At 38.8% G+C, this 12,887-nt stretch overlaps 1 protein-coding gene across 11 annotated transcripts in view; it reads left to right on the forward strand.

Annotated features, from left to right (window-relative positions):
* The window catches only part of LDB2 (LIM domain binding 2), a 369,029-nt gene extending 356,498 nt beyond the window's left edge, over positions 1-12,531 (forward strand). For 2 of the 11 annotated variants that reach the window (XM_019287349.2, XM_019287353.1), the window contains 3 exons: positions 861-984; positions 2,100-2,251; positions 11,234-11,464. In XM_019287349.2, the coding sequence (XP_019142894.2) occupies positions 861-984; positions 2,100-2,251; positions 11,234-11,464 (507 nt within the window). Of the gene's footprint in view, positions 1-860; positions 985-2,099; positions 2,252-8,424; positions 8,568-11,198 lie in introns of all 11 variants that reach the window. The other 9 variants (XM_010401863.3, XM_010401865.3, XM_010401864.3 and 6 more) reach the window with 9 other exon arrangements.
* Positions 12,532-12,887: the final 356 nt, after the last annotated feature.

A 12,887-nucleotide genomic window follows, 5' to 3' on the forward strand; every position in this document is an offset into this window, starting at 1 on the left:
TGCCTAAAAACCCAGGGTCCAGCAAGCAAGAGTAAGCCCTCAGTTACATGTGTGCAATTTTGTAGCCTTCAATGGCTTTGAGTGAGGTTTAAATGACTGGAAATGATTCTGTGGTTATAAACAGGAGAAAATAGAAAGCAGTTCAGTGCTCCTTATGCTGGATCTGCTGTGAGGATTAACAGGAGTAAAAAGCAGTGAACAGTGATTTTAATTATTAAGTGAACAGATAGAAAATATATAAGACTCTATTTAAAAAAAGGTGTTTGAAATGCCATGTTTTCAGAAATCTCTTATATATTCAGCATTCAAGCAGATGAGAAAAATAAAATGGTTCCTTTTTTCTCATATGTGTCATTCATATGATAGGAAGAGTGTGTATAGTCCTCATATAACAAAAAAGCCCAAAATTACCTGGATTATTTTGAAAGCAATATCAAAATAAAAGATCATTTATAAGAAGTTCTCATTGTGGTGTGCAGCAGGTCAGAAGAACACATTTTGCTGTATGGGAATGATAATCCACTATGGGAATTTTATTATTTATTAATTAATCTTTGCATCTTTGGCAATCAAGCATGAACATTTTCTAGTCTTCTGAAATCTCTGTAGTCTGGAAGACTAGAGCTGAAGGTTATCTGATATATCCAAAAAATACATAGGATAATAAATAGTGAGCAAAAGTTTTCCCAATTCAGAGTTTTGATCTTGCAATCCCAGTGCAGATTAACCTGAACTGTAGAAGACATGCTCTGTTAGCAAGAGTTAAAAAAAATCCAAAAATATAATTTCCAGCTATGTAAATACTGATCAATGGAGGCTTTGCTTGGATGACATTGTTCTATTCTGATTTTTTCTTCCAGTTGTGTGTAATATTGGAGCCAATGCAGGAACTGATGTCAAGACATAAAACTTACAATCTAAGTCCTCGAGACTGCTTGAAGACTTGCTTATTTCAAAAATGGCAGAGAATGGTGGCCCCACCAGGTATGTTTCACTTCCAATATTCCACTTACTTTATAGTTAAATTAATAGAGAAGCAACGGGAAAGTTTACTTATAAAGGAAAGTAATAAAAATTAACACTGCTCCCAAAGCAAGCCTGAAAATTATTCTGATATTTTATGATTTCAGTCTGACACTACTGATTTATAGATGTGCACACTGAGATGGTTTCACTATGACTAGGATATAATTTAGTACAAAAATATGTGTAGATGGAATGCAAAATGCCTACTGGCTCCATTAGAATTCATCGTTTATATAATCCTGCTTCCTGCTGTGACTCTGAAATTACAGCTACAATTCATAATTAATTGTCTTTGAGACTAATATCAAGTTATTTACAGGCCTGGACCTAATCTCCTTGCTCTTATACCTCAAAATAATAATTCTCTCTTTTTTCTGATTACAAAGGTTCATATATCTAATAGTGTTCACACTGGTGCCCAGGCCAAATTTTGAGAAGAACAATTGCCCCTCTGTGCTTTGCCAATTTAAGCAAAGCTGTGTAACTGTCCTGATTTGGTCTGGGTTTTGAAGGCTTGCAGGGCAATGGCATTAGCAATTAGTGTTTGTGGGTTTTCTTGGGAGCAGCAGTTTTAAAGGTGAAGCCCACACAGGATGTAGGAGGAACTCAAAGGGTGATTGCTTGTGTGCCACATTGACGGCAGCTGTAGGGTAGAAAGCTCCTTTAGCCTTTGGCTGGGTCATTTGAGGCTGTACCCTACATCACAGTAAGACCTGGATTTTTGTTTAGCACCATTTCTTGCTGTATGACCTTCAGGAAGTTCCACAGTCGCTTTGACCATAATGATCGTTATCATGATACTCCCATCGGTAAAATGCTTTTGAGTACCTTTATAGACAATGCTGGAACAGTAAGCTTTGTTAATCCATCATAAAAAATTGAAAGCAGATTCCATTGGTTTGGGTCCAGATATCATTCTACGGTTTGTATGTTAAATCTAACACAACTACTACTATTAAACTTAGTAATTTAAAACTAGATAAACAGTATTCCAGCACTTCTGCTTATGGATCATTTTAGTTCACACTTTACAGTATCTGCCATTTGCTTTCCTTCTTACCATTTTATTGCAGCAGAACCCACAAGACAACCAACAACCAAACGGAGGAAAAGGAAAAACTCTACCAGCAGCACTTCTAACAGTAGTGCTGGGAACAATGCAAATAGTACCAACAGCAAGAAAAAGTCAGCTGCTGCAAACCTGAGTCTATCAAGTCAGGTACCTGTAAGTCTCACTTTCCTTTTAGGCCTGAATCACTTACGGTGCTTTAATTCTTTCCATACATTGTAAAGAAGGTGCATTCTTGAGCCAAAACTATCACAAGCAAAAGGCAATCTTGCACAGTGTGCTGTGGAAGCTGGGGAATTAGTGGAGAGGTGTGAAGAAGCTGTTCTGCAATGCAGCTTTAATGAAGGACCCTCAAACAGAAGCATCCTGAGGATCAGATATGATTTTTTAAAGGCCTGGGCCAGTTCCCCTTTATGTCAGGGGGAGTCCCTCCACTAGTGGTGGGACTCAGATTAGGCCTTGTGTTTTTAGACATAACATGAGCCTTGGAGACTTCCATCTGCCAGGTCCTAAGCGAGGATGTGTCCCAGTGGTGCAGGACAGCTGCCCCTAGGAAGCTGCTGGTCTCTCTGCGTTAGTACCTTACCTCTAATTGGTGCCAGGTTCAGATGCTGAACAGGAAGAGGTTATGAATTAATTTACCTGCAGAGGTTATATCTGTGTCAAACCACTCCACTTGCAGAGGGTAGATCCCCTGGAATATGACTCTCAGCTTATCCACCCTTCTAGCTGTAACTGTTGACATCCTAATTGTATAGGGAGACACCAAGTCATTTCCAGAGTAGCAACTGTATCAGCACTTTAATAATGTCACATTTACTACCTTAGTCACAATATGGGGGTAATCAGACCCCAAATTGTGACAAAGTGTGCCTTAGTCAATAAGGAGATAGCTTATGCATTTTAAAGCTCGGGAAATTAATTTGATATTATAGGAATCATAAAGTCATATCCTGGGAATAACATGCAAGGATTTTTATTGGTTTTCTGATCAGCAGATAGGAAGGGGCTAGGTCTCCTCTGAAACCTGACAAAGAATATAGGCCTTTTGTTAGCACAAAGCAGACACTTCCCTAGGAAGCTTGAATATCCAGATAAAAAAAAAGAGTAGACTAACACCAGTGAAATGAAATGAAGATTTTTGTTTAGTAACTGATTTAGCAATCCACTGGTTTACAGCGTTGGGCTTCAGTACATTAAACTCATATTTCCTCCTTGTCATATTAAAATTTTCACGTGGCTCACATCCCCAGAGTCAGATTCTTTCCCTAATATAGGCATCTCCGTGTTTTTCTGGCAGCAGAAAGCAGTCAGAAGGCTGACTACCTGATCTCCTGGTGGCAGGCACCACTCTGCCCCACTGATGGTGTCTGCCAGAAAAACCTTTGGATCAATATTCAACCGTATTTAAGAAAAAACAGCAATGAAGTGCAAAACTGAGCAACTAGCTAGTTCCATGCTGCCTCCAACTTTAAAAGACAGTAGAATCACTTTCTGTCAGCTACACCCTGCTCAGAGTTCAGCAGGATCAGAATCTGACCCCCTGCCTCTCTTCAGCCTGCTCCTCCCTGGAGAGAGGACTTTTGTTGGCTTCAGTGGTAGCCACGTGTACTTGGATGTTTGAGTGTGATTGAGCCCTCTGATAGTTCCCTGTCACTCCCACTGATATTGAAAGTGACTTCAGGTACTGAAAGGCTACTCCTGACAGATGAAGTAGTCAAGGCTGCTCTTCCTGATACAGGTGATAGTTGAGCATCTGAGACATATTTGTGAAGTTTATTATGGTATGAGGGATGGATTTTTAGCCTTCATTTACTTTGAGGATGTTGCATACTCAATGTTTTTCAATATTCTTTGATTTCTGTACCAGATTAGCAAAATGGTCCAAACTCTTTTGTATTGAGGATAAGGTTCCATTTTTAGGACACTTTTCCTTTCCATCTGCAAAGGGGAAAATGCTTAGCTGTTCGATTTGACATACTAACAGCTCTTCCCATCTTCCCCACAGCAAAGATAGCAAACCAGATGGAATTGATGGTTTGGCCACTCTGTAGAGTAGACAGAACTCAAAATAATTTTAGCAGGAGGATATTTCGGTGTAAAACTATTCAACACTTTTCAGTTTAATAAAGAGATGTTACCCCACGCTTCTTCAAAATTATGCATTCTTTGAAGTCGACCTTGTTGCCATTGCTTTCTGAAGATAGCTGCAGGTAGCAGTAACTTGCTTTCTGTTTCTTTCCCATAACTGTACCTTAAAGTGTATCATTTGGTAGTTAACGTTTGGTTTCCCTTACATGCAATAGAAGACAAGAGATCCTTGAACATAATTTGGCAGTTTTCAATTCACTAAAATATTCATTTGGCCATACAGCTTTCTGTGAATGGGACTTTTCTGCTCAGTAGAAAAAAAGCCCCACCCTACTGAAATCATTCCCTTTTAGTGTTAAAAGCATTTCCCCTCTCCTTATTAGAGAAGAGGAATGGAATCACTCATCTTCTATCCAGATGAGTCACATAACCAGAGCTAGTTTCAGTTCCATTTTTCTCATCCTCCTCTCTGGAGAGCTCCGCAAAATATCAAACCTGGATTACTATGAAGTCCTGTATTCCAACTTTCTCTTTTTCTCCAATGATTTCTTCCCTGCCAGCAAAGTCAGTCTCTCCACCATAATCACATCTAATTTCCTGTCTCTTTTAAGCTTCTGTGTTGTTTTAACTTCAATAGTAAATCAATCCTGGTTAAACAGTGTTTTCTTAGCCTCTGTTCTATGTGATGTTTCTTGGTTTAAGACATAGTAATTATTCTGTTTTGCCCATATATTAATGCTGCATACACTCTGGCAAATATGTGAACTTACCATACACCTCATCCACACTTCTCACTCATACTCATACCATTAACTTCTGTTTCTATAATGAGGTCTTCATGCCTGGAGAGGCAAATGTCCCATGTTCAGATTAGTGTCCAGAAAACAGCTGAAATACCATCAGCTATGGCAAAGCTTGAATCTTCACAGTGTTGTCATGTTCCCCACAGCTCCTTCCAGCTCTTCACATAAATACACTGGGCTGAGGAAACCTTGATTAATGAGGGAATGGTACTGGTCACATAGATGTTCTTCTAGTAGTAGGAGGAGAAGGTTGTGCCATTTCCTCTACCTGCATTATTTTCTGATCAGTTCTCCAGGCAGGGACAGTGCAGACAATACAGAGCCAAGCCCAGAAAGTGAAATGACATGATTATGTTTCCATGCATGGCTCAGGTTGGCACTGAGCCCTGAAGCTCAGCTGGTGAAGCCTAAACAATCAGTATCATTTGTGCTCCTTGTGTTGCCTTACATTTATTAGCACTTCCACAGTGCTAGCACATTCTGATACATCTCTAATGACAATCCATAAAAGCATCTGAAGGGTCTCTGTTACTGGGTGGGTAGCTTCCCTCTCATCAGTAGTTTGAAAAGGTTCGCTTTCAGTCCGTCCTCTAAACTATTGTTTAAACTTTCTCAACTGTGGTAAATAAAATACAAAGCTTTGTCCTTTTGACCGTCTCTTGCACTCTATTGCCCCCATTTTCTCTTACAATGGTAGGATAAACAGTGGTTTCTGGGATTCTGTTAGTTCTCAAATTGCAGACCTTCAGTATCTCTTGTCAGCATCACTCTTCTGGCCCAAGTCCCTTGTTTAATACCTGTTCTACGTATTACATATCTCCTACATTTTTCCCACATTCTTAACACAAGTGCAATTAGCCAAGACGCCCCATGATTGCACCACATAACTCGTGCTTAGGTTGGTCCATTGCTTGTCCAGTGATGCTTTTGACCCAAATCCTGTGGGTGCTGAGGCAACACACTGTAGTGTGCTGGCAGTAGAACTTAGTGCTGCTAAAGTCAGTCCAATAGCACAAATACAAAAACATTTTTCTCACCAGAAGTTTTCTTCTCTCAGGCTCTCATGGGTGCAGGCTCAGTACTGCCAGTGCTTCCCATAAATGCATTGACTGGCTTTAGTGCATAAAGAAAATGGACAGGACAGGGACCCAGAAGCAGTAGTCCACTCAGCTGCCTTAGTCTCAGCAGATGCCAGTAATTTAAACTTGGATTTGTTCATGTTCTCAATCATATCTGATCTTCAGAAGGCCCACTGGGCAGAAACTGGAGTTGCCAATTTCTACTTTCCTCTAGACGAAGAGGGAAGATGGGCGAGAGTCCTTCTGCAAGGTTCATAGAAAACCTGCTTTCTAATGTTAGCCTTCCTATGATTGTAAAGAAATCAGTTATCTAATTTGGGTGTGTAATTGTCTTGTCACTTACACAGTATTAATAATTTCCTCTAGTATTTGAATCCAGCTGCAATATTTTCCCAAGTCTTTTCTCAGTTTTCAAGCCTTCTTACTGGCTAAAATCATATTCCTTGGCATTTTTCATACTCCCTGTTTCAAATACAACAGCCTTGCAAGCCCAAACCCTTGTACTGTAGAGCAGTGATTTGTATACTGTGATCTGTGGATTACAGGAATAAGCATGGTCATCAGAAGGTGTCTGTACAGCTGTTTTCACTTAAATATCACTCTCTGTTAAGTTTAATTAAAAAAGGGCACATCGATCCTTTTTCATATATTTGAAACTTGGTAGCAATCCACAACTCTCACAAACTCCTAAGAACCATTGCTCTATGCTGCTCCCAGTCATTACCACAGAAATTAATAGGTGGATTTTGCTTTCATTTACTAATGAAGATCTCGTTGAGTGTATGCTGTAACCATGAACCCAGTGAAATATCATGTGTTGGAAAGAATAAAGCATCACTACATGCTACTGAGTAAATCAAACATTCTTTGTTACATCCAGAGTCTTAAGTAGAACCTCCTTGCACTCTTTAAGCAAGTTGCATACCTCAGTAATCTCTCTTTCTCTTTGTAGTTCTCTGTAAGCTCCTCAGAAACTAAATGCATAAATAGCCCTGTTAATGTGGAAAGGAGCAATACAATCTCTTACGTGTTTCAGAAACGGGGGAGGTTTAGGTGGTTTGTAATGGATGTTGTAGAACCAGAGCTACAGTTCCAGGGCCAGAGATTAGTGTCAGAAATTATCCCATGTCTCAGAACTGTGCAATTCAGAATCTGAGATTTAGTAGTAAGGAGATGAGAGAGAATAAATTTGTTTCCAGTTTTAGGAAACTTTAGGAAAAACATTCCAAACAAGGCCAGAATGTCAAGTTAACAGTGAGGATTATGATGAGATGTGAAAGATTTTTCTCTAGAAAGTGTTTACTCTGAAACCTAATTAAAATGTCAGTTCTGTTTCTAAAGATCATTTCAATTCCAACATCAGTCTGATGTTTTTCTCATGGAAGCAGTGACCATTATGGGTGTGGGCAGCAGTGGGGCTCTCAGTCATTAATAATTTTTGTGCCAAGGAACTAAAAAGCCAAATATTAAAATAATTACCATTAACACAATTCTATAAGAAGGAGGAGGAGGAACCCTTCTTCTTTTGACTTAGCACTTAGAGATATGCTAGCTGCTAAAACCAGTGCAACTTTCAGTTCTTGGAGTATGAGATGTGCTTGAATGATACAGTTGAGAGTGCCGGGCATGCTTAATTATTTTAGGCTTGTGAAGAGCTGTTTGTCTACTTCTGGGGACTGCGACAACAGAGCTACAAATCGATCACTGTAACACACTTACTGAGGCTACATATTAACAGTAGCAAAGATGGCAGGCTCAGGGATGGGGAATTTTACATGGCCCACAAGATATTTTTACCTCCAAACTTCACTAAGACATTGTTTAGATACAGAATGATCCCAAGTTAAAAAGTGTAGTTATTTGACTGGGCAGGGCAGAGCTAAATTTTGAGGCTTGGTATAAAAAAAAAGATGAAGCCTAGAAATGACCAGTCTGTTAAATAGAAGTGCTTGCATTTGAGTGTTGTCTGAAGTGATCTCTGTGTATAGTTTATATGTATCAATTTAAGTTTGGATGGCAACTAGGGTTATTACAGGATGAAAGGTATGATATACATGAAAGCTGCTTTTGTGGTTATATTATAAAATAATACATTTCTATCACATAATGTAAAACAACCACTGCTTTATTTACAGTGCTTCACTGCAACCATATTTTACTATCATGAGACATTCCTTGACCAAAAATGTTGTTTCTAATCACAGAGTAAATAATAAGATTGAGTGACTACAGTCTAAATCTTTTTTAAACTAATTTAGTCAAATATGTGCTACCATAACTAGGCCATAGCAGTGTGTGCTGCCATGCAAGAGACTAGGGTTTAATTCTTGGATTCTGCTTCTCACTCCATGAGCAGGAGCTAGGAGCACTCCAGAGCTGCAGCCTCAACCCTGGGAGGGATGGAGCCTTGTGTCATTCAACAGCAGTGACCCCCACTGGCCAATTTAAGGAGAAGCATTGAGGGGCTCTAAAAGGAGTCACTTCCAGTCCTCCTCAGAGGTTGGTGGTCATTGCACGGGATCTAGTGAGTGGAGGTTCAATGGGGTGCACTTGGTGGGGTCTTCAGCTTTCAGTCTGAGGAGCAGAATCCTCTGGGGAGGAAACAGCATGTGCGCTTCCTGAGACACTATTTTTGCCTGCTATAACTAAAGTGGCAAGATTGTCAAGAATTTTTTTTTCAGATGTCCTGTAACTAATGCTGTGATATCTATCTTTTAAATAGAATGAGGGAAAACTCCACTAACCTCAATATAATTGTAGTTCAATTCCCAGAAAGAGAGAGACTCAATAGCATGGAGGGAAATACAAACAGTTCAAACTGTTCTCTCAGTGGGAGTCATTATATGAAAGGAATAATATTTGAAATGAACCTGAGAAATTAGAGGTGGAAATACTTGCAAAATTATTGAACATCTTCCCACTGATGCACAAATGTTTCCTGCCACAGATCGAGATTTTTTCCCGGCCTAGTGTTAGGTGACCTGAGCAGCAAAACTAGCACTGTTCCAGTGGGGTCATTAATCCTCAGCCTGCCATTAGCAGGAACAGGAATATTGTCTTAGCAGTGGGGATTACATTTTTGTTTACTTAATGCCATCTTAGTACGCTATTACATCTCCTCAGATTGGCCTAAAGTGATTGTCGTCCTTTCAGCACTTGCAGATATTAAGCATATTTCCCCCTCCCAATCATTTGGTGGATGTAATACATATTTAATTCTTTCACGTGGCCTCCTGAGCCAGCTGTTGTAGCCCCATACTGATTTTTGATGCGCTTGTCTAAGTCTCATCTGAGTCGCTGACCTCTTGCTGGTATTGCAACAGAGAGAACTTGAGGCCTGTCCTCAAGAATGTTGAAGTAAAAGGAACTTTTACTGTGTTCCAGCCACTGTGGTCCTTTTTGCCTGCCATATAACACTGCACACTCACACCCAACTTGCTGTCCTCTGCCAGGTCTCTTTTGTCATTAATGCTCTCGCAACACAATGGGATCAGGTCTGGTTCAGCAGTGCGCACTATATACTGCCTGTTGTTCACAGCGACGGGGTAAATTAGAATAAACTTTTGCTTATGAACACCTTTGTCTTTTGAACTTCTATGTCGCAAAGCTGTGTGAGAGTTTTATTTAACCAAATATTTTATGGATATATGGAGTAACAAGACAGACAAAGTGAAGAAGAAATAATGTAACAATTTCCATATACTCACAATTTTTTTACATAGCACAGGCTGAAAATGTGACACAAACATTCTTCTGTAGCATGCCAGCCTTTGCTGAGGGATATCAAGAAATGGTGTAAACACTTGCAGGCAATAATTTGTATTGTTTTGTGGTGAAGGAAGTAGATATCTGATTAAAAAGAAACCTTATTAAATGCAAATATTTGTCTTCTATTTTCCTTTTTACATTAACAAGGAGGAACAGATCCTTTAAAAAATGAATCTGTTGTTCACTAGGATTCTTGGAAGGGCTTGTTAAATCAGCAGGAACAAAGCTAGACATCTGGAATTACTGCACTTCTACCAAGTACTACCTGATGCCCTGACACCTGAGCTGCATGAACAGATGCATCCCACATATTTCTTTAGCTGTTAGCACAGCAGCCTGATTCTCCCTTGAACAGAGAGAACAAGAGAGCTCTCTGGCTTTGCACCTTTGCTTTCCAATCTCAAGTTTGCACCTTTCTATCCCATGCTGCTTAGGTTTTTTGCAGCAAATCTGTGATGCACTGGAGTACAGTAGGCGGTTTACTTGTTTTCATGGAAGGACAATTTGTACTTAAAGCAGTGATTAGATGAATTCTTTCTTTCTTGCATGCTTTAGTTTCTGATGAGTACTAGCTTCATCAGTGTAATTATAATTAGCACTCTTCATCTTGCTTTTACGGTACCAGCTGGACAGATTGGTCCTCTTACTGCACAGATTGGCGGCAGGGTTGCCTACATGGAGTTAGGTGACAGGCACCATGAAATAACAGATGGTAAATTCAGGGCTTGTTGGCAATCAGCAGGTTTTTGCTAATGACTTAATTAGCTATGCAAATTGTCAAATCAGTGTGAACATTGTTTTTATCGAAAACTTTACCTAAATTAATTACCATAATTAAGTAGCAGAATGTCAAGTATATTGGATGCGTAAAAGGGCTTGGCTGGCTATGGATAAGAGAGTTACCATCTTTGTTAGAGTGCTGTGCTCGACATTTGAGAAGTCTGAGGATAAGAAATGTGGTTTCTTTCAAACTACTTTTAAAATACGCATATCACCAAGTTCCAACTGAGATACACCCTGGTGCTTTTCCAAAGAAAATGGCTCAGGAAGGATTTACTGGATAAAGGCTAAATATTTCAAGGAGAAGTTTAAAGGCAGTTTCATAGCCTGTTTATTTGCTTAAAATCAGGCACATTTTTCAGCCTACCTGCTTTTCCATTCTGGGGTTTCTGAGATCCAGAGCCATGAGCATGCATCTATAGAGATGTGTTGAAGTTTTTAAATTAAATTAGAAATAAAGTGTAAGCCTCTCTCCTTGTTCCTACTATGTGGGAACTTTTAACTCTGTTGTTCAAATGTCACAAAGTTAAGAGATGCAAATTCTCTAACATAATATTTTAAGTTGATTTTTTCTCTCTCAAGGTTTCCATATAACAAATATTGGGTGCTGTTCACAGGATGTGATGGTGGTAGGAGAACCAACCCTGATGGGAGGCGAATTTGGGGATGAAGACGAAAGGCTTATCACTAGATTAGAGAATACACAGTATGATGCAGCAAATGGCATGGATGATGAAGAAGATTTCAACAATTCACCTGCACTGGGAAATAACAGCCCATGGAACAGCAAACCTCCTGCTAACCAGGAGACTAAATCTGAAAACCCCACACCACAAGCTTCCCAATAGGTTATTCTGGCAGCAATGCCCACTGCAATATACCTCAGTGGGTTATTAATTACTGTTTCACAGCATTCTTCAAAATAAAATTTAAAAGAAACACCTTTCAAATGATACAGTATCTATTTCTAAACTAAAGCTATCCAATTTTTTTTCGTTAGGGAAAACTCTTGTATAAGCTTCCATATACATTCCTTGGAAGTATTCTCATACAACTAGATACTGGCACTGACCTCAATTAAAATAAGTGAAAATTAAACAGCATCTCATGGCAAATTTCTGACAGTGCATTTTATTGGAAGGGGTTGTTTTTTTCCTCATCAAACAATGGCCATATTTTAACAAGTCATCAGTGCTCAGGATCTCATTAACGTAACTATGTAAAACTTTTTACAATTGTAATATATTTTCTGCTTTTCAACTTGCACCTGAAATTTCTTGTTTCAGAAAAAGATCAGCTTTTAAGGAAAAGTAATTTAAAGTACTTTTGTTCGTTCTTTAACTTTTCTTTCATCAGTTAATCATTTAAAGGATCCAGCATTTTTAATTTACATTTAGCTGATGCCAGTAGATATTCTATCCATCATTTAATAAAAATACTGAAACAAGAAATGTCTTTTTTTCATCAAAGACATGAGAAATATTTTTATGTGGAAAAAGACACCCAGTCCTATGAGAGTTTATGCTTTGTAAAATTGCTGTCGATCCAGATATTTTAAAGCCATGTAATCCATTAACTTTGTGGGCAGCTTAATAAATCTAAAACTTTTGTGTTTTTATTATTGTATCTAAGTTGGCTTTGTTGTTATTTCTTTTCATAGTATATTTCTTGTATAATATTTTTGTAAAGCCCTCATTTTTTGTTTTACTTTTTTGTTTTGTTTTGTTTTGTTTTATATTCTGGTGTATTTATGTGAAACTTTATAAAAGAAACTAATTTTTTTCATTTACATATTAATATGTTCAACTCATCATGTAAAGACACAGTGAGTCAGTGTGTTATATAATACAACTGTATTTTATGTATGCTTTGCCAATAAGTGTGCCAATAAACTGTGTTAACAAATGTGCTCTTATACAGTGCATTTACAGTTCCTTGCATGCAAAACACATACACCCGTGTTCAGTATCATGCACCAGGGATTTCTGGAATTAGTGTTTCACTGAATTGCAGTCTTTTTCCAGCTAAAGGGAAGGTTTATGGTTAGGTGTGAATCACTTGCAGCTCAGTTTGGTTTGATGCTCTTTTTCTAACAATAACAATGTGCAGCACCACAGGTGAGTAACAGCAATGAGAGCCAAGTGTGAGGGAGTCCAGCCAGAGCACCTCCGTCCTGAACTTTGTATCCCTTGCTGTCCAGGGCCAGGGCTTATCAGAGCAGGCATTTCCACTCTGCCAAATTAAGTCTGATAGTTTTATGATGACTCCCTC

Source organism: Corvus cornix, chromosome 4 (genome assembly GCF_000738735.6).
Source record: "Corvus cornix cornix isolate S_Up_H32 chromosome 4, ASM73873v5, whole genome shotgun sequence".
Taxonomy (NCBI): domain Eukaryota; kingdom Metazoa; phylum Chordata; class Aves; order Passeriformes; family Corvidae; genus Corvus; species Corvus cornix.